Raw genomic sequence first — 22863 nt, 5'->3', positions numbered from 1 at the left:
AGATTATTTGAGAAAATGAAAGAATATGAAGAGTTTGTTTGTGATGTCGATTTATGTTTCTGTGTGTTTCTGTCTCTCAGGTGATGGGGGGGGTGAGTTAGTAACATACATTTACATAAATGCATACAGATAGAGAGGGAGAAGAAGAGAGGGAGAAGAAGAGAGAGGGAGAGAAGGAAGAAAAAGTTATTAATGCACTAAACCTTAAAACAAAGAAGGTTTAGTTAAAAAAAAACATTTTTAACTGTATTTTTAAACAACTTTTTAAGTTTCTGATCACAAGAATTCAGAAATCTGAACGTTTGAAACAAATCTATTCTTTTTGTTTCAGGCCACTCCCAGAGGATTGTGGGAGTCCAGAGGAGGCAGAGAGCACGTCGGGCGGTGAGCAGCGACCAGGTGACCTCAAAATTGTATTTTATTGGTTGTTTCGTACAAAACGATGAAGAATAAACAGGAAATAAGACACAGGAACATGAATATTTAAAGTTGAAATACTTAGTCTAATGACTCCTCTTGTCCCGCCCCCTCCTCTACCTCAGCTCCGCCCACCAGCCTTGCCCTATCCGGAGCTGCTGGGGGCGGCGCTAAGAAGCGCCTGGTGGCGCCGACACTCAGCCTCACTCTGAGCCGCAGAGACTCTCATGACCCAAGCAGCGACAGCTTCTCCGCCGCCGCACTGTCTGGGACGCCCGAGGAGACGCCGTCACTCGACATCAACCTGGAGGCGCTGGAGACGCCATCGGGCAGCGAGACGGGAACGCTGCCTGACGGCGTCTACGAGCTGGAGTGGGAAGGTGGGACTTTACGTACAGCTGACCTTTGACTTCTGAGTAATCTTATTTCATTTGCACATTAAAAGACAACTTTTTATTCATACAAAAATGTACAATCCAAAGTGATAATTCTTCAGATTTTTGCGATATTTAAACCTGCTTTTTTTATTCTGTTAATAAATAACAGAATTTTGACATTTTACAAACAACTCCATTGTGAAATGGAGCTGTACTGCATTAAAAGTCCCATTCAGTACAGTACCTAAACAGTTTGAATCATCTGAGTCATGAAAACTTTGGGATGAACGTTAACTACAACTCCCAGGGTGCATTTACTCACAAACATAATAATAATAATCATAAATTGTATTTATAAGCGCACTTTTCATTTGAATAAACAAAACTCAAAGTGCTACAGAGTAAACGTAATGAAGCAGAATATATATTTAAAAACATTAGGTAGAAGGAAAGAACAGGGACCCAGGACTGAACCCTGAGGAGAATCAGAGTTCGAATCAGAAATCCTTTATTAGTCCCACGATGGGGAAATTTATGTTGTTACAGCAAAAAAGCAAGAGAGTAAAGTGGTGAGTACACAATTAAATAGAATAAAATACACTAACAGTAATATAAGTACAGAGTCATTGATACAAATTTGTTAGAGTGAAGTGACAGTGGTAATTGCAAAAGTTATAAAAAGTGAATATTGTACATGGCATTGATAATTGCACACAGTGGTGGAATAGACTTTTCTTGGTGTGGTGGTCCACCAGGGGCCGTGATGATTGTACAGTCTGGCCGCTGCAGGGAGAAAGGACCTACGGTATCTCTCCGTGAGACACCGCGGGTGAAGCAGCCTGTCACTGAAGGAGCTGCACAGTGCGGACAAAGTGGGACATGTTGTCCAATAGAGAGGACAGCTTGGCTGTCATTCTCCTGTCTTCCACCTTCTCCACAGTGTCCAGAGGGCTCCCCAGGACAGAGCTGGCCTTCTTCACCAGTCTGTTCAGTCTGTTCCTGTCAGCCCAGATGATGCTGCCCCAGCAGACCACTCCATAAAAAATAGCAGATGCCACCACAGAGTCAAAGAAGGTCTTAAGGAGTGCCCCTTGCACTCCAAAAGATCTCAGTCTCCTTAGCAGATAAAGCCTGATCTATCCCTTCTTAAACAGAGCAGCAGAGTTATCTGACCAGTCCAGTTTATTGTTCAGGTGAACACCCAGGTACTTGTAAGATTTTACAATCTCAATGCCCGTTCCCAGGACGTTCACTGGTGTTGGGGGGGAATAATGGCGCCTCCTGAAGTCCACCTTCCCTGGTCTTCCCTGCGTTGAGCAGGAGGTGGTTCCTCTGGCACCAGAGGGCAAAGTCCTGTGTCAGCTCTCTGTACTCCTTGTCATCCCATTCAGAGATGAGGCCGACAATAGCAGAGTCAGAGAACTTCTGCAGGTGACACTTTGCTGTGTTGTGGGTGAAGTCTGCAGTGTAGAGGGTGAAGAGAAACGGTGCCACAACCGTTCCTTGGGGGGCCCCGTGCTGTGGACAATCGTGTCCAAGTGACATTCCCGGATCCTCACGTACTGTGGACGGTTGATGAGGTAGTCCAGAATCCAGCTGGTGAGGTGATGATCCAGCCCCGAGCACCCCAGCTTGTCCCCCAACAGCCTGAGTTGAATGGTGTTGAAGGCACTGGAGAAATCAAAGAATATGATTCTCATAGAGCCCCCAGCCTTCTCCAGGTGAGAGAGGGATCTCTGCATCAGGTAGATGACAGCATCATCCACCCCGATGCCAGGTTGGTAGGTGAACTGAAATGGGTCCATCGATGGTCTCACATGGGGCCGAAGATAGCCAAGGACCAGCCTCTCCAGGGTCTTCATCAGCTGCGATGTCAGCGCCACCGGTCTGTAGCTGTTGTCCTTGGGGTGTGGGGTCTTTGGCACGGGTACCACACAAGATGTTTTCCACAGTTGTGGTCCTCTCCCTTGCTTCAGGCTCAGGTTGAATAATAGCTCCACAATCCCGCACAGTTGGTCGGCACAGGATTTGAGGAGCCTTGAGCTGATGCCATCTGGACCCGCAGCCTTTCTTGCCTTACACCTTCTGAGCTCACTCCTCACCTGGTTGGTTGTGAGGGACAAAGTGCAGGTAGTGGGTGGAGGGTGTGTGTGAGTGGAGAAGCAGGAGACAGAGAGGATGTGTGAAGTAGCTGACAGCTAGGGGTTGAGGGAGGGGGCAGGGTGGAGATGGCAGGGTCGTACACCGGTGATAAGAACAATGGAGGTTGCAGCACGGGGGAATGAACCGGAGGAGGGACGCCTGACTGATCAAATCTATTGAAGAAAATGTTCAAGTCATTCACCCACTTTAGGTCCTCCTTGGGCTGAGAGCCTGGCTCCTTGTACCCAGAGATGGTTTTCCGGCCTCTCCAGACACGCTAACATTCCTCTGCTGCAGGTGCTCCTCCATCTTCTTCCTGTAGGTGTTCTTTCCCTCTCTGATATTCCACCATAGCTCTCTCTGAACAATCCTCAGCTCTTCCTTGTCACCTGACCTAAAGGCCCTCTTTTTGTCTTTGAGGAGAGCCTTTATCTCAGGATTCATCCATGGTTTGTTGTTTGGGAAACATCGTACAGTCCTGGTGGGTACGACGTTATCCACACAACAGTTTATATAGCCCGTGATACAGTCTGTGAGGCTGTTCATGTCCTCCCCATGAGAGACCGTGAACACATCCCACGCAGTGGAGTCGAAACAGTCTTGCAGGTTCTCCTCATGAGCTGTATGCCAACACCAAGGAGGCATACAGCTCATCACCTCTCTCTTCCCTGGGTAGATCAGACCACAACCTGGTACACCGCCTCAAGTGTTTTATTGTCTCTGGTGGGGAAGGTGACAAATAAATCCTCTCTCTGCCCTTTCTCTGAACAGATGACCTCCCCCGAATGGCGAGAGCCGGGGCCTCGTCCGAGAGTGTGGCCAGGAGCCCAGTGGAGCAGACCGAGGATCTGATGGAGCTGGACCAGGTGGACCAGAGGGGGCGCCACTGGAGGAGGTTCTGCGTCTCCGGACACGAATACCAAGTCAACATGAGTGTCCTGGAACCGTACCTGCAGGTCCTGTCACACGGAGGTCAGAGGTCACACGCATTCAGGGCGGCCAGAAGAACGGGTGACATCAGGGAGTTGGGGGGGGGATACATTCAGTATCAGTAATAATTATAACAGTAATATTAATTCCTCTCTTTGGGCAGCATTGATATACAGGTATCCCCCCCCTCTCCTATTTCCTGTTTCATAGCTATGCGTCGTCGCTAGAGCTGAAAAATAATCTCAAAGTATTTTCATAATTGATTAACTGTTAAAGTAATTTTTAATGGCGAAGTGTCTTTAAATGCTGTTTCCCACCTCTCAAATATGGAGATTTACTGCTTTTCTCTGTTTTATATCATATTAAAGTGACAAAACAACAACTACAACTACAACAGCCATAACTCATGTCGGCTGCAGACAAAAACGAGCCAACAGCAAAATAATGTCTCACACCAATCAGCATTTAATGTTTAATTAGTCTATAACTTCAAATGCAAGTTTAGTGCAAATTCTGGGACAAACATGACAGGATTCTGGACGTGTGCTCACCTGAAACACACCTGTATGGGTCTGTTACAGGTGTTAATAAATATCTGTATTCATTAAGTCAGACCGACTCCTCTGTGTCTGATTGGCTTTCAGGTTACTATGGAGCCGAGATGAATGCCATCATCCTGTTCACTTCCTGCTACCTGCCGGAGAACACGGTGCAGGACTACGACTACGTCATGGACAACCTGTTCAGGTGAGCTGACAGCTGAAAGTCAGTTCAGACTGAGCAGAGATCTACACAAAGAGGTAACACAGTGTGTGTGTGTGTTCCTGCAGGTACATTGTGGGAACGTTGGACCTGATGGTTTCAGAGAACTACCTGCTCATCTACCTGTGTGCCATGGCTCCCAGAAACAAACTGCCGCCCATCAAATGGCTCAACCAGTGCTACACCTCCATCGACCGGAGGTACGCTGGTTTCATTCACCTGGACAGCACTTCAGCCGGGTGGAGCTTAACACTCAGTCTGACGTTTGGGTAGTTTCTTTAAAAGCACAACTTGTAATGTTCTGCCACTAGGGCTGTCTGAATCACAACCATAGTAAAACAGAGACAATATTTAAGGGGCCGGTCCTGAGATTGGTATCGGTATTGATCAATACTTGCGTGATGAGATCGATACTTAAGTTTCAGTTTCTCTTCTCTACATTCAGTACACAACTCCCGTTAAATCATTGTGGTTGTGCATGTGCAAACACCGCTCCTCTCACTCATTTTGCTCACTCTGCCCCCCTCCCCCTCCTCCCCTGCTATAGGTAGTGTGCAAACACGTGACAAAACTGTGTGACGTGTGCGTGCGACTCCATGTTGGTTGGATAACAAATCAACAATGGCGTCTAAAGCGAACAACAACAACTCCGACTTCTTCAAAGTATTGTGACTCTCTGGAGTCCTCTGCAAAGGCAAGATTCAGAGAAAAAGTCCAAATTTGCGGCCGTGACCCGTACACGCTGAAGCCGTCGGATTATATTGAGGATTTGGAGTCATTACCGCCGATTGAATATCCGGATATTGTGAACTACCTTGTGCTACAAACGTCGTGGGCAACCAACGCACAAATGAAGGCATACAAGAGCCTAGATGCTTATAATGTCTTTGTTTCTGGCTGGGTTGGTAGTCTTCTTACCAAACCAGTGAAAGATGACAGGGTGCTCGTCCATGCCCGTGTCAATCACTCTCAAAGAGCTCGAGATACACCGCTCAAGCCGTGGTTTGTGAGTAAGGTGAGGTCTTACAGTGTTCGGGTATATCATAAGCACAAATGTTTAAAGTAAACATTGAAAACATAGCTTTAGCATGAGCTCTTACCAGATATAAAGTGGACGCCACACACACGGGTGAATTGTGCTTTTTGTTCTGTTAAATCCTCACGATTTATGTTGCTAAACCAGCTTACGGCGTTCGGTAGACAGCAATTCATCCCTCTTTTGTGGATCGTTGTTTTTGATGATTGTAGGAAATCTAAAGAACCGTTTCTCTGGGTCACGAGTAGCGTGATGACCACAATCATACACTGCGCACAAGGTTGGCATTTTCTTTCAATCTTAGACGTTTAAATACAAAGAAAATTATGAAGCGTTGCAGCAACTCACACGTGAACGGGCGCAGTCTTGGTTGTGTATATCATCCAACATGGCTGATTTACAGATTGGGACGTAAGCGTGACGTCACATGCACACGATGTATACTGTGAGTCCGGGACGTGCGGTCAGAGGCAGAGCCAAATAACAATCAAATATAAATGTATATTTGTCCACTGCTATAAATGCATTTTCTGTATGATTCCAATAATTGTTATAGTCAAAATCGTTGAATTTGCGTATCTCTGTTCAGATACAGGAGAGCTGAGGCAGTGACGAGCCTCCCCTCCCCTCGGATTGTGCAATCCCTCGCAAACTAGGTTGAGTGCATACATTTGGCGCATGCCTGTTGCTATCTCTCTGTATGTCGCCAATATAATGTTTACAGACATTTTTATTATGCGTCCTGGCTTTGCATAGTCTAGTTAATAATAATAATAATAATAATAATCTTTATTTGTATAGCACCTTTCATGCAAGAATTGCAGCCCAAAGTGCTTCACAGCAAAGAACATAACAATTAGTACAAGGACAGAGTAAGAGCATTTACAGTACAATAATCACAGTGTTAATGTAAATGAGTTTGAATTACCATTATAGAAATAGCCGAAATAAAATAGCAGAATTAAAATAATATAATATAGCAGTATTAAAATTGTATAAAAATAGCTGAATTAAAATAGCAGATAAAATAGCAGCCTTTACACATTCTTTGACATTTTCATAATCCCTTTGTCTGTACTTTCATCTATATTTGTCTTTGCAAATAATCCACATACTTTCTTCCTCTCCCTGTTCTCTGCTTCCTTCTCCCATAACATAAACTGTCTTTTATGTTCTTACATTGTTTTCAACGCTTCAGATTTAATCTTTCTCTTTGACATTACTTTGTCCTCTTGCTCTCTCAACCTTACTTTTAACTTTCTTACTTCCTCAACACTAAATGATCCTCCTTCAGGAAAACCAAGCTTAAAAATGTATGAAATCATTTAAATTACTTTAAAGTGGCTAAGATAAAAATATATAAAATATCACCATTAAAAGGCTAAAGTAAAGAGATATAAAATATCACCATTAAAAGGCTAAAGTAAAGAGATATAAAATATCACCATTAAAAGGCTAAAGTAAAGAGATATAAAATATCACTATTAAAAGGCTAAAGTAAAGAGATATAAAATATCACCATTAAAAGGCTAAAGTAAAGAGATATAAAATATCACTATTAAAAGGCTAAAGTAAAGAGATATAAAATATCACTATTAAAAGGCTAAAGTAAAGAGATATGTTTTTACTTTTGAAGATATTGAGCGAGCTTGCCTCCCTAATGTCTGCAGGTAAAGTGTTCCATAGCTTTGGTGCATAATTGCTAAAGGCTGCATCCCCAATTTTCGGGGAACATTTAATAAACCAGTAGTGGATGATCGTAATGTTCTTGGGGGCACATAGTTTATTGGAGAGTTGGCCGTGTAACTTTGTGCGGTTCCGTTTAGGGTTTTGTATACAAGAAGGACCTTAAAGTCTAAAAGTTACTGGAAGCCAGTGTAGAGCGGCTAACACAGGACTGATGTGGTCTCTCCTCTTGGTTCTAGTCAGCAGCCTCGCTGCAGTGTTTTGGATGAGCTGAAGTCTCTCCATTGTTTTGTTTGGGAGGCCGGTATAGAGTGCATTACAGTAATCGAGTCGGCTTGAGGTAAAAGCATGGATTCGTTTTTCAGCATCCTTTTGATTTATAAATTGTCAGATTTTAGCTATATTTCTAAGGTGGAAGAATTATGTTTTTGTCACCTTGTTTATGTGGGATTTAAAGCTTAGATCTGAGTCTATGATAACACCAAGACTTGTAACTTCAGGTTTAATCAAAGGAGTAAGTTTCCCCATATTATTCAGCATCATCTCTCTTTTTGTTACAGGACCTACTAGTAGGATTTTAGTTTTGTTCTCATTTAATTTTAAGATATTATTGCTCATCCATTTATTTATTGCTGACAGACAGGTGGTGACGGAGTTAATAGCTGTAGTATCATTTGGTTCAGCAGAGATGTACAGTTGTGTGTCATCCGTGTAGCTATGGAAGCACACATTGTGTTCTCTAATGATGTCCCCCAGTGGTAGCATGTATAGGGAGAACAGTAATGGACCGAGGCAGCTCTCTTGTGGAACTCCAAAGTGGGCATCATGCTTCTCTGACACATGATCTCCAAGCTAAGACCTTGTTTGTATCAGAGTTTAGTCTGAGGTCACTAATTATTTTAGTCGGAGCAGTTTCGGTGCTGTGGCATGCTCTGAAGCCTGATTGAAATTCCTCCAGGATGTTGTTTTCTTTAAGAAAGGAGTTTATTTGGACTGAGACTATTTTTTCTAGTATTTTGCTGATGAATGGAAGGTTAGATATTGGCCTATAGTTGGTCAGCGTATTACTGTCTAGGTTAGGTTTCTTTAGCAAGGGTTTTATAACAGCTGTTTTGAAGACGTCTGGGAAGATGCCCGTTAGAAGAGACGTGTTTATAATATGTAGGACGTGACTTGAAATGCTGTCGAATATCCGCTTAAAGAATGCTGTAGGTATCGGGTCAACACAAGAGGTGGAGGAGTTACATTCCATCACAGTTTTATGAAGCTCAGTTAATGTGATGCAGGTGAATGTTCCCATAGTTACATCACAATGTTTGCAGATGTTCTCTGTGTCTGCATCATAAGTGATGCTGGTTCTGATTGAAGTTATTTTATTATTGAGGAACAATGCGAGTTCTTCACACTTTGATGCAGAGGACTGCGGAGGGGTGGGGGCAGTGTTCAGTAGTTGGTTAATAGTCGAGAATAGTATTCTAGAATTTCCAACATTCTCTGTGATAATCTTAGAAAAGTAATCCTTTCTTGCCAGCTGCATTGCTTTACCATAGGCAGCCATGGATTCTTTATAGATATCATAGTTAACTGAGCTTAGTTTTCCTCCATCTTCGTTCAGCTGCTCTACAAGTCCTCTTAGTCTGAGTAACATTGCTGTTGTTTAACCATGGGGAGATTCTGTCAGTGGATTTCTTTTTTACCTTTAATGGAGCAACAATATCCAGGGTAGATGACAAGGTGTTGTTTAGATTTTCAACCATGAGATTTAAGAAGCAGTCTGAGCATGGCTCAAATGATCTCATGATGTTAGAGAATGTTTCCTCTGCTGTGTCATCTAGTATTCTTTTTTTGACCACTGTCTCTCTTTTGGTCTTTGTTAAGAGTAGGTTAGCATCAAAAAACACACAGTGATGGTCAGATATTGGTAATTCGATTACTGAGACCTTATCGATGTCCAGCCTTGTCGTTATCACTAAGTCTAGCGTGTTACCATGCTGATGAGTGGTTCACTGATATTTTGTTTTAGATCATAGCTGTCTAGTAACTTTTCAAGTTCAAATCAAATCAAATCAAATCAAATCAAATTTATTTGTATAGCCCAATATCACAAATTATACATTTGTCTCAGTGTGCTTTACAGACTGTACAGGTTACGACATCCTCTGTCCTTAGACCCTCACATCGCACAAGGAAAAACTTCCTAAAAGAAACCCCATAATTAAAAGGGGGAAAAATGGAAGAAACCTCAGGGAGAGCAACTGAGGAGGGATCCCTCTCCCAGGACGGACAGACGTGCAATAGATGTCGTGTGTACAGGATAAACAACATAGTACAAATACAACATTTGACAGAAATTATGTTGTGTTGGAAAAAAAAAGAAATAGAAAGTTTGGATGAATCCAGGAAAATGTCAATAAGGCTTCCCGGGGTCCAGCAGGACCAGGTCAGCAGGCGCAGCCACGATTCATGATCCTGACGTAAACTTTATCAGTGGCAACCTGCCACATGAGAGACAGACACTCCGGGGATGATACCCCGGATGGTGAGTTAGTAACACACATTTACATAAATGCATACAGATAGAGAGGGAGAAGAAGAGAGAGGGAGAGAAGGAAGAGAGCAGGGAGGTGTCCCCCGGCAGTCTAAGCCTATAGCAGCATAACTAGGGGCTGATCCAGGGCAAACCTGAGCAAGCCCTAACTATAAGCTTTATCAAAAAGGAAAGTCTTTAGCCTACTCTTAAATGTGGAGAGTGTGTCTGCCTCCCGAACACAAACTGGAAGCTGGTTCCACTGGAGAGGAGCTTGATAGCTGAAGGCTCTGGCTCCCATTGTACTCTTAGAGACTCTAGGAACCACAAGTAACCCTGCAGTCTGCGAGCGTAATGCTCTAGTTGGTTTATAAGGTACTATGAGATCTTTAAGATATGCTGGAGCCTGACCTTTAATTGATTTGTAAGTCAGGAGAAGGATTTTGAATTCTATTCTGTATTTTACCGGGAGCCAGTGCAGAGCAGCTAATACAGGAGTAATATGATCCCGTTTCCTTGTTCTAGTCAATACACGTGCCGCTGCATTTTGGATCAACTGAAGAGTCTTAAGCGACTTTTTGGGACAACCTGATAACAATGAGTTGCAGTAATCCAGCCTTGAAGTAACAAATGCATGGACTAGTTTTTCTGCATCATTTTGAGACAGGATGTGTCTTATTTTTGCAATGTTACGTAGATGAAAGAAGGCAGTCCTTGAGATTTGTTTTATGTGGGAGTTAAACGACAGATCTTGATCAAAGATGACGCCAAGATTCCTTACAGTGGTGCTGGAGGCCAAGTTAATGCCATCCAGAGCTTCTATGTCATTAGAAAATGCGTTTCGGAGGCGTTTAGGGCCAAGTATAATAACTTCAGTTTTGTCTGTGTTTAACATCAAAAAGTTGCTAGACATCCAAGTTTTTATGTCCTTAAGGCATGCTTGAAGTTTAGCCAATTGATTGGTTTCATCTGGTTTAATTGATAGATATAATTGGGTATCATCCGCATAACAATGAAAGTTTATAGAGTGGTTCCTTATAATATTGCCCAAAGGAAGCATATATAAGGTGAATAGAATCGGTCCAAGTACAGAACCCTGCGGAACTCCAAGACTGACTTTGGCTGTCATGGAGGATTTATCGTTAACAAGTACAAATTGAGATCGCTCAGATAAATAGGACTTGAACCAGCTTAGTGCGGTTCCTTTTATGCCAACACAATGTTCCAGTCTCTGTAGTAGAATGTCATGATCAACAGTGTCGAAAGCAGCACTGAGGTCTAACAAGACAAGAACAGAGACAAGTCCTTTGTCTGATGCCATTAGAAGGTCATTGGTAACTTTCACCAGTGCCGTCTCTGTGCTATGATGAACTCTAAATCCAGATTGAAAAACCTCAAATAAACTATTATTATGTAAAAAGTCACACAACTGTTTTGCGACTGCTTTCTCAAGGATCTTAGCGAGAAAGGGTAGGTTAGATATCGGCCTATAGTTGGCTAAAACCTCTGGATCAAGACTAGACTTTTTAAGAAGTGGTTTTATTACAGCTACTTTAAAGGATTTTGGTACATAGCCAGATAATAGAGACAGGTTGATCATATTTAATAACGAGGTGTTAATTAAGGGTAAAACTTCTTTAAACAGTTTAGTTGGAATCGGGTCCAAAAGACAGGTTGATGTTTAGACGATGAGATTGTTGAAGTTAGTTGGTTAAGGTTGATTGGAGTAAAACAGTCTAGATATATTTCAGGAGTTACAGATGTTTTTAAAATTCCAACAGTTGAAGTTAAGTCATTACCAATAGAGGGCAGGAGGAGATTAATTTTGTCTCTAATAATTATAATTTTATCGTTAAAGAAACTCATGAAGTCGTCACTACTGAGAGATATAGGAACAGAAGGCTCTGTAGAGCTGTGGCTCTCTGTCAGCCTCAGTGCTGAACAGAAACCTGGGGTTGTTCTTATGTTCTTCTATTAAGGAAGAGTAATAAGCTGCTCTGGCATTACGGAGAGCCTTCTTATACGTTTTAAGATGATCTAACCAGACTAAACGAGATTCTTCCAATTTAGTGGAACGCCATTTACTTTCAAGATTTCTCGACTTTTGTTTTAGTTTGCGGATTTGTAAATTAAGCCATGGAGCTTTCTTTTTCTGTTTTATGATCTTCTTCTTTAGAGGAGCGACAGAGTCGAGTGTTATTCGCAGTGAGGCTGCAGCGCTATCAACAAGATGATTAATTTGGGAGGGACTAAAGTTAGCATTGGAGTCCTCCATTATATTGATATTGAGTTCTGGTATTGTATTAAGTGCTGATGGAATCACTTCCTTAAATTTAGTCACAGCACTTTCAGATAAACATCGAGCGTAGGATATTTTGCCTACTGGCTTGTAGTCCAGTAACAGGACTTCAAAAGTTATTAAAAAATGGTCTGATAAAAGAGGATTATGTGGACACACTGATAAACTTTCAATTTCAACACCATATCCCAGAACAAGGTCCAGAGTGTGGTTTAAACAGTGAGTTGGTTCATGTACATTTTGACTGAACCCAATTGAATCTAATATTGAGATAAATGCATTATTAAGGCTGTCACTATCAACATCCACATGAATATTAAAGTCACCTACAATAATTACTTTATCTGTTTTAAGGACTAAATTTGATAAAAATTCTGAGAATTCAGATAGAAATTCAGAATACGGACCAGGAGGGCGGTACACAGTAACAAATAAAACTGGCTTTATTGTTTTCCATGTTGGGTTTTATAGCGTAAGAACAAGGCTTTCAAAAGAGTTATATTTTAGTTTAGGCTTAGGATTGATCAAGAGGTTTGAGTCAAATATGGCCGCAACTCCACCTCCTCGGCCAGTACCTCGAGGAATGTGAGTATTAATATGACCAGGTGGAGTAGATTCATTTAGACTGACATATTCTTCATGTCTCAGCCAGGTTTCAGTGAGACAAAATAAATCAATCTTATTATCTGATATTAAATCATTTACCAATCCAGCTTTCGTTGATAAAGATCTGATGTTTAAGAGCCCACATTTAATTTTTTGATTTAGTTGAACTTTTGCAGCGGTGGTGTTTATTTTAATTAGGTTTTCATGTATAACTCCTCTTCTGTTAACCATAGACTTGATTAGTTTCAGTGGTCGTGGGGCAGACACAGTCACTATGGGGATTTGAGTGGGTGACTGCCCGGAAAGAAGCACAGAGAAGTGTGTAAGACAAGGGGATTTGAGTGGGTGACTGCCCGGAAAGAAGCACAGAGAAGTGTGTAAGACTACAACTCTTTGTCCTGGTCCTTTGTTCAATAGTCTTGGGATCATTCCTCTTATTTACGTGAATATTTAGGTCTCCATGCAGGATTATTCTTTCACATCTAGTGATGCTTCTTCTGGCTCAGCTCTCTTTTCGTCACAACGGTGCGGTAAAGTGACTGTAATACCGCCCCCGCTGCTACGATTCTCCGGCCAATCTCTCGCTCCATCGTCATCTCACTCGCGAACAAGACCCCGAGGTACTTGAACTCCTTCACTTGGGGTAAAGGCTCATTCCTTACCCGGAGTAGGCAATCCACCGGTTTCCTGCTGAGAGCCATGGCCTCAGATTTGGAGGTGCTGATCCTCATCCCAACCGCTTCACACTCAGCTGCGAACCGATCCAGTGACTGTTGAAGGTCACAGACCGATGATGCCATAAGGACCACATCATCTGCAAAGAGCAGCGATGAGATCCTCAGGTCACCGAACTGCAACCCCTCTCCTCCACGACTACGCCTCGATATCCTATCCATGAAAATCACGAACAGGGTTGGTGATAAAGCGCAGCCCTGGCGGAGGCCAACATTCACTGGAAACGAGTCCGACTTACTGCCGGACACAACTCTCGCTTTGGGCGTACAGGGATTGGATGGCCCTCAGAAGTGACCCCCTCACCCCATACTCCCGCAGCACCTCCCACAGTATCACCCGGGGGACCCGGTCATACGCCTTCTCCAGATCCACAAAACACATGTAGACCGGATGGGCGTACTCCCAGGCCCCCTCCAGGATCCTTGCGAGAGTGAAGAGTTGGTCCGTTGTTCCTCTTCAATCAGAGGTTCGACTACCGGCCGAACCCTCCTTTCCAGTACCTTGGAGGAGCAGGGAGGCTGAGAAGTGTGATACCCCTCAATATACCGGTCGATCTTCGTTCCTACCCTCACCTATGGTCATGAAGGCTGAGTCATGACCGAAAGAACGAGATCGCGGGTACAAGCGGCCAAAATGGGTTTTCTCAGACGGGTGGCGTCTCCCTTAGAGATAGGATGAGAAGCTCAGCCATCCGTGAGAGACTCGGAGTAGAGCCGCTGCTCCTTTACGTTGAAAGGAGCCAGCTGAGGTGGTTCGGGCATCTAGTAAGGATGCCACCTGGGAGCCTCCCTAGGGAGGTGTTCCAGGCACGTCCAGCTGGGAGGAGACCCCGGGGAAGACACAGGACTCGGTGGAGAGATTATATCTCCTCACTGGCCTGGGAACGCCTCAGGATCCCCCAGTCGGAGCTGGAGGATGTGGCCCGGAGAAGGGAAGATTGGGATTCCTTACTGGAGCTGCTGCCCCCGCGACCCGATCCCAGATAAGCGGTAGACGATGAATGGATGGATGGATCTAGTGATGCTGAGTGAAATCAGCTCTGAGAATTCCTCTAGAAATAGTGCTGAATATTTTGGTGGCCTGTACAATGTGATGATGAGCAAAGATAATTCTTCTTTAAGCTCAATAGCAAGATATTCAAATGATGTAAATTCACCCAGGTCAATGTCATTACATACAAGCGACGCTGATAAGATAGCGGCAATCCCTCCACCTTTCCTATTTTGCCTGACTGCCTGATAGTATTTATAGTTTGGAAGACACGTCTCAGTCAGTGTTGCCACACCAGTAATGTTGTTTAACCAGGTCTCAACTAGAAACATACAGTGCAAGTTCTTTTGTACTATCATTTAGTAGCCAGTGATCTGACATTCAGAAGAGCCACTAGTTAATGTATGTAATGTATGTGTGTAACATATTTAGTCTTGCTGATGTGACATAAAGCCACAGTGAGAAGCACAAACACAAACACAACCAGAGCCCCGGCACCGAGACAGAAGTCACTGTCAGAGGCCTTTCAAAAAAAGTATCGGAATCGGCAATACTGGCCCTGTATTTACTTGGTCCTAGAGGCTGGTCTTGAGACTAGGGGCCGGTCCTTAGATGAGAGGCCGGTCATGAGACTAGAGGTCGGTGGTGGTGCAGAAGCGGTGCATCATGGGACTTTGGTGTGGTGGTGCAGCAGCGGTGCATCATGGGATGCTCTCGGTGGATGATCGCACATCACTTGAAACTCAACCTTGACAAGACCGAGCTTCCTACATCCAGGCCATGGTCGAACCAGACACCCCAGCGCGTTCACTTCGCTCTGCGTCAACCAATCGGCTCGCCACTCCCTCACTACGAGTGGGACCCAGATTTCCCTCAAACAAACCCTCCTGTTTGCTATCCTGGCTCCAAAATGGTGGAACGACCTCCCCATTGATGTGAGGACAGCAGACAGTCTTCACACCTTCTGCAGACTGACAGACAGACACTCACCTGTTTCCACTGCACCTCGGCGAATGAAGAAACTAAATAACTGTTCTTTGTTTGTTGCACTTGTATTGGTTTGGCTTATTTATAGCTAATAGTTGAATTTGTATTCTATTGTTTCTGTATGCTGCACTTATGTTGCACTTCAAACTGGCTATTTGAAGACAGTGTTCACTTAAGCTATTGTACCTATTTGAAGCTATTGTACTTACAAGATTCTTGCTGTTCGGAGTTGTATCTCCATGATTGTTTGCATTTTTTGTCGCTTTGGACAAAAGCGTCAACTAAACTAAATGTAACTGTAATGTAATGTAATCATGGGAGTTATTTCTGGTTCAGCAGCAAAATTCTCCACAGAGGTCTCCTCTGATTAAAAGGTTAAACATCAGAGTTTCTCCTGCACGCTGTTCGGCTGCCGCTAACGTTTTCTCAGCTTGTTTCTCTGAGAACTTAAGATCCAGTGGTCCGAGGACTAAAATCCTTCATCCGCTTCAAATATAGTTTAAAAAGCACCAAGATGTACAAATGTGTCTTAAAACTGGATAAAATGTCTCTTTATGAAGCTTCTGGAAACCAACCACAACATTGACGCAGAATGTAAGAACACAACTATCAAATGTGTAAATGTCCTGTAAGTGTGTCTCTGTGTGCAGGCTGAAGAAGGACCTGAAGGGGCTGCTGGTGGTTCATCCTGCCTGGTACATCAGAGCTCTGCTCACTGTGGTCAAACCCTTCATCAGGTCTGCAACACTATTCTCACATTCACCTTATTGTTGGAACTTGGCCTCGTTGCATAAGTTTGTGTTCTTGCCTTGGTTTTACAGAGACTATGAGTACTTGTGATTTTACTTCCCAAAACATATGTTTTTAAGCTTTAAAAAAAGCTGTTATTAAATTTGAGTAATTGTTCAGGCCATTTAGACTCGCAAAATGTGTGTAGTTTATCTGAATAACGCATATTTTGAAATGTACGGTCCGGTCTGTCTGTCACAGTGAGAAGTTCAGCAGGAAGATCCAGTTCATCCAGACTCTGCAAGAACTCTCTCAGTTCATCCCCATAGACAGACTGCAGATCCCAGACGCCATACGGCAGTAAGAGACTCCGCCATCAAAACCTCACTTACCCATCTGTACACTCATGGTTAACCTGTCTGTCTGTCTTCCTGCCTGCCTGCCTGTCTGTCTGTCTCTCTTCCTGTCTGTCTGTCTGTCTGTCTGTCTTCCTGTCTCCCTGTCTCCCTGCAGGTTTGATGAGAAGCTGAACAGATGACGGTCACAGAGGTCGACTGGTGGATCCTGAAGGTCAAATGTCAGCAGGATCCTCTCAGCCTGATGATCTTTGACCTCCTGCCTGTACAGAACAAAAGACTCTGGGTTTATTTATACTGTCTTTAAATCGGGGGGGGGGGGGGGGGGGGGGTTAATTTAAAGTTTTACATGTCAAGCCCTCATGTCTAATGTTGAACACTGCGCAAACTTCTGGCTCGGGATGACTCGTGTTCACTTTGTGTTTTTTTAAATAACACTTGTACTCACATGTACCTGGAATAAAAGCATCGATCAAACATGTTTAAACTGTCACATCTTTTCCAACAATAATTTCATTTAAATTGCTTAACACCATAACCTTTGATCAAAAACCAGCGAGTCGACAACTTTGCTAACACAGCCAAACATCAAACAAGTGCAACAACACAAGACATAGCACGGCAGCTAATATTACTAACCTGGTTCTGTTGCCCGCTTGCCATGCCAGAACTCGCCAGGATCCACCCCCCCCCCCCAAATAAATGTCCACAGAGTGATAACAGTGATACGATGCGTTATCAAAGGTATGTTTCCCGGATATGAACACAGGTGTGCCTTGAGATTTTGGAGAGGCTTGGTCTTTGGTGTGCCTTGGCCACAGAAAGTTTGAAAACCACTGTCCTACAGGGCACTGCATCATGTTTTCTCCACTGGAAGGGCACCCTGGGATACTTTATCATGTTTTGTTGTTATTATATATCTATAAACAGATATTAATGTTTCCCATTCATTATTATTATTGTTGCAGTAGCTGGACAGTACTTCCGGGTCTATTCTCACTCTGATGACACTCCTGTTTCAACTCTGGCTCTTATTTATGGCCCGCCATCTTCAGAGCCCCGCCCCCCCCCAACTTGCGACACGAGCTGTCCACGCGTCCTCTCTGAGCTCTGATTGGCTACATTCTCCTGGACAGCCCACGCTGACCAATCAGAGAGCTCCGTGCTCAGGCGGCTCGGTGTCCACACGCTGAGCCCGTGCTGCTCAGTGAGTAACGGGACACCGGGACACGGCCGGTATAAAACGGACTCGAGACTGTTTACCGACACAGACACATTTCATTCATCAATTTAAATCTTCACCGCCACCATGGTTCTCCTGTCCGCGGTGAACAAGCTGAAAGTGTTCCGGCTGCGGTTCTCGGACCCCGGCAGGTCCATCTACAGCAGCGGTGAGAAGCTGTCCTGCTCCGTGCAGCTGGAGGCGGCTCTGCCCTGCAGGCTGGCCGGCCTCCGGGTCACCGCCGCCGGCTGCGCCCGTGTGGAGCACCGCGGCGGGAAGAAGCGCCGGTGCCGCAGTCAGGAGGTGGAGTACCTGAAGTATGAGGAAGAGCTGCGGCTGGAGGAGCAGCTCACTAAGGGTACACACTGTGACAAACACCGGAGCTAATGTTGCACTTATTATATTCAAATATAAATACGTTTATTTTGATATTAAAAACTGTTAATATGTAGCAGAAATATTAGTTCTGTATTTAAATAATATGCATATCGATTAGTATATCTATGTATAATAGTCTTGTATGTTGTTTAAATATAATGTGCAGTTTAAAGCATTTAAGTAGAGACAAGTAGAGATAAAAAGCAGAAATAGTAAAAAGACAAATTAGTAAAATAATAAAACCTTAAGAATAAATAAAACAATCAAAATGTAAAGCTGGAATGTTTATTATATATTTAATTTAAACACTATTTGATGTGATTTCCTTGGTTATACCTTTTTCAAAATGTGTCTTTAAATTACTTTGTATAACTTTGTAGAATACGAGTTTGCGTAATATTTCAGTATAAAATGTTAACGAGTCATTACTGAGTTCAAATGAATATTTAATATTTCAGGTGAATAATTTGACAGAAGTCGATATTTGTTGGAAATCTTCTGACTGCTCAGGCTCAATAAGTATGAAATAATAACATTTGTGGTGTATAATAAATAATCAGTTCTGTTATCACACAGTCAGAAAACACATACAAAACATTAAGCTCATAATATATTTCTGTAGAGACATAATTAAAGTTATGATGCAAAGAACCTGAACTGTGAATATTCTTGTAATATTTGGTGTGTTATTAGAATAAAGTTGTAATTTCTGGTCTCTGTGTTTCAGACTCAGACGGCTACTTCCTGTTGCAGCCGGAGAAAACGTACGACTTCCAGTTCGGCTTCGAGCTCCCAGCAGCCGGGTGAGAGCAGTTATTATAATAATAACTATAATAATATAGTTATTAAATATAATAATAAAGATCAGACTCAGTAGTTATTAAATATAATAATAATTATGGGTATCAATATTATCTCTTTTGTAAAAAGGGCAAAAATATTATATATAGAGCTATAATATAGAGATTATAAGTGATGACAGTAATTATACATATTATAATATAGACATTATATTATATATATTATAATATATAACAGCGGTGGATCCTGACGTGTCCTCTGGTTTCAGGCGTCTCGTGTCGTCCTACAAAGGGAAGTTTGGGTATGTGCGCTACTACGTGCGGGCGGAGCTGGACAGGCCTTCCCAGAATGCTTTGCGGTGTGAGAGGGAGTTTGAGGTGGAGGAGCCCCTGGACATCAACCGACCCGACCTGCTGGTACCAGAACATATATTTTAATACTGATAAACACTGATTATCTTTGTGTCGCCAGTTTTTCATCTCTGTAACAGGATTGTTATAGATTATTATAGATTATTATCTCTGTAACAGGATTGTTATAGATTATTATCGCTGTAACAGGATTATTATAGATTATCTGTAACAAGATTATTATAGATTATTATCTCTAACAGGATTATTATAGATTATCTGTAACAATATTATTATAGATTATTATCTCTAACAGGATTGCTATAGATTATTATCTCTGTAACAGGATTGTTATAGATTATTATCTCTAACAGGATTGTTATAGATTATTATCTCTGTAACAGGATTGTTATAGATTATTATCTCTAACAGGATTGTTATAGATTATTATCTCTGTAAAAGGATTATTATAGATTATTATCTCTGTAACAGGATTGTTATAGATTATTATCTCTGTAACAGGATTGTTATAGATTATTATCACTGTAACAGGATTGTTATAGATTATTATCTCTAACAGGATTATTATAGATTATTATCTCTAACAGGATTATTATAGATTATTATCTCTGTAACAGGATTGTTATAGATTATTATCTCTGTAACAAGATTATTATAGATTATTATCTCTAACAGGATTATTATAGATTATCTGTAACAATATTATTATAGATTATTATCTCTAACAGGATTGCTATAGATTGTTATCTCTGTAACAGGATTGTTATAGATTATTATCTCTAACAGGATTGTTATAGATTATTATCTCTGTAACAGGATTGTTATAGATTATTATCTCTAACAGGATTGTTATAGATTATTATCTCTGTAAAAGGATTATTATAGATTATTATCTCTGTAACAGGATTGTTATAGATTATTATCTCTGTAACAGGATTGTTATAGATTATTATCACTGTAACAGGATTGTTATAGATTATTATCTCTAACAGGATTATTATAGATTATTATCTCTAACAGGATTGTTATAGATTATTATCACTGTAACAGGATTGTTATAGATTATTATCTCTGTAACAGGATTGTTATAGATTATTATCTCTAACAGGATTATTATAGATTATTATCTCTGTAACAGGATTATTATAGATTATCTGTAACAAGATTATTATAGATTATTATCTCTAACAGGATTGCTATAGATTATTATCTCTGTAACAGGATTGTTATAGATTATTATCTCTGTAACAGGATTGTTATAGATTATTATCTCTAACAGGATTATTATAGATTATTATCTCTGTAACAGGATTATTATATATTATCTGTAACAAGATTATTATAGATTATTATCTCTAACAGGATTGTTATAGATTATTATCTCTAACAGGATTGTTATAGATTATTATCTCTGTAACAGGATTATTATAGATTATTATCTCTAACAGGATTGTTATAGATTATTATCTCTGTAACAGGATTATTATAGATTATTATCTCTAACAGGATTGTTATAGATTATTATCTCTGTAACAGGATTGTTATAGAGATAATTGCCTGCGTCAGTATCTGATTGCAGCCTCCACACAGAAGAAATGAAATTATGAAATGATTAATAATAAATAATCATTTGGATTATCTCTGTGTCCTTCAGGCTCCAGCTGCAGGCTCCACGCAGAAGAAAGTCACCTGCATGTTTATCCCGGATGGTCAGGTGTCCATCAGCGCTCAGATCCAGAGGAAGGGCTTCTGTGAAGGAGAGGACATCAGCATCAATGCCAAGTTTGAAAACACCTGCTCACGCATCGTTGTCCCGAAGGCCGCCATCATCGCCAAACACTCGTACCTCGCTGACGGATGCACCAAGGTGAGGTATGCCACAGGCTGACTTCCTGTCCTCACGGGGACTTCTTGTCTTCTCATGGACATACATTACAGTTTTACGTTACAGGTCATTTAGCAGATGCTAGTTCACTGTAAAATGCTCTTATCCAGAGCGACTTACAGTAAACTCACTACAGGGACAGTCTCCCTGGAGCAACTCCGGGTGAAGTACTTTGCTCAGGGACTCAATGGTGGCAGCCTGGTATTGAACTCACAACCTTCCCGTGTTCTGTTTGGAACCCTCTGAAGGTCTGGTCTGGTTTTCTTTCAGGAGGCGCGTCAGAAGCTGTCGGCGGTGCGAGGAAACCACATCATATCCGGGATGTGCGACATGTGGCAAGGGAAGTCCATCAGAGTCCCTAAACTGAGGCCGTCGCTGCTCGGCTGCGACATCATCCAGGTGGACTACGCCCTTATGGTGCGTCTGAAATAATCTGCTAATATTGTGATAATCCATTTATTTGAATTCCATTTGAATTTCCTGCAGAAAAGTCTTTAAATGTTTTCAGCCTCAAATCTAAAGATTTGTTGCTTTCCTGTTTTATTTTAAAGATGAGATGCTTTAAAATAAATCTGAGATAATATGAGATATTAGATATTTAATAAATCTAAAATGTATTAACTCCCCGTCCAAGATCTACCTGCACATCCCCGGCAGTGAGAAGCTGGCCCTGGAGCTTCCTCTGGTCATCGGTACGATCCCGCTCAGCGGTGTAGGCAGCCGCACCAGCAGCATGAGCAGCCAGGCCAACTCCCTGAGCAGCTGGTCCTCCTTCCCCTCCGTCCCCCCCAGCTACAGCAACATCCACATGGACCTGAGGACGGACGGCCCCCGCACCCCCCTTCTCCACGACTACGACGACGGGGAGGACGAGGGGGGGCTTTTTATGAGAGCACCTGAACTCTGTGACCCCCAAACCCCTGCATCCAGCAAGGTGAGACCAATTTATGATATTATATATAACAACATGAGATTATATTTAATAACATGAGATTATATTTAACAATATGAGATTATATTTAATAACATGAGATTATATTTAACAACATGAGATTATATTTAACAACATGAGATTATATTTAATAACATGAGATTATATTTAATAACATGAGATTATATAAATTGTCGTGTTCAGGTGGACTCCATCAACGCTCCTCAGGAGGTCCAGGTCTTCTGAGGACTTCCTGTTTACAGATGCTGACTCGTTTTGTTTTTGTGGATAACAGGAAACATCTTGTTGTGAAAAGGTTTTAATATTCTTTGTCTCTCAGTTGAACGGTTGTTTTTCTACTACGCTGACAGGAAGTTACAGTTGTAAATACGATGTAAATAAGAGCAGATGTTTATTTTTTTACTCAAACAATAAATCAGTTACACATTAAATCTTTGTTTGTTGACGTCAGTTTACTGAAGTGTGAGTACAGAACTAATAAACCAACAATAATCCTAATATACAGCAGCATGTCAGACTTTACATAGTAAAGCAAACAGGATATTAGTTCACCTCAAGCACTTCCACAAGAAACACAATCACAACATTTATAAAAACATAGAAAATAGTATTAATATTTAGGATTCATACTGAAGTGTGTGTGTGTCTCTGTGTGTCAGTGTGTGTGTGTGTGTG

General features: G+C 42.0%; 2 protein-coding genes across 2 annotated transcripts; both read left to right on the top strand.

The window, feature by feature from the left end:
• The first annotated feature begins 83 nt into the window (after window positions 1-83).
• On the top strand, window positions 84-16887 carry bnipl (BCL2 interacting protein like). The gene is made up of 8 exons (XM_029427026.1): window positions 84-96; window positions 543-797; window positions 3708-3908; window positions 4511-4613; window positions 4697-4828; window positions 16145-16231; window positions 16485-16583; window positions 16737-16887. The coding sequence occupies exons 1-8, from the start codon at window positions 84-86 to the stop codon at window positions 16759-16761; spliced, it is 915 nt and encodes a 304-aa protein (XP_029282886.1). The 3' UTR covers window positions 16762-16887.
• An 880-nt stretch (window positions 16888-17767) lies between these two features.
• LOC115005240 (thioredoxin-interacting protein-like) lies at window positions 17768-22619 on the top strand. Its single transcript, XM_029427027.1, has 7 exons — window positions 17768-18159; window positions 18907-18982; window positions 19249-19396; window positions 21006-21218; window positions 21507-21653; window positions 21871-22170; window positions 22372-22619. Exons 1-7 carry the CDS (start codon window positions 17889-17891, stop codon window positions 22411-22413), a joined length of 1197 nt encoding a protein of 398 aa, XP_029282887.1. The 5' UTR covers window positions 17768-17888; the 3' UTR covers window positions 22414-22619.
• The last annotated feature ends 244 nt before the right edge of the window (window positions 22620-22863 follow it).

This window comes from Cottoperca gobio, unplaced genomic scaffold, assembly GCF_900634415.1.
Source record: "Cottoperca gobio unplaced genomic scaffold, fCotGob3.1 fCotGob3_285arrow_ctg1, whole genome shotgun sequence".
Lineage (NCBI taxonomy): Eukaryota > Metazoa > Chordata > Actinopteri > Perciformes > Bovichtidae > Cottoperca > Cottoperca gobio.
Note: the sequence above shows the minus strand (reverse complement) of the source record. Positions and strands in the feature narration are given on the sequence as shown.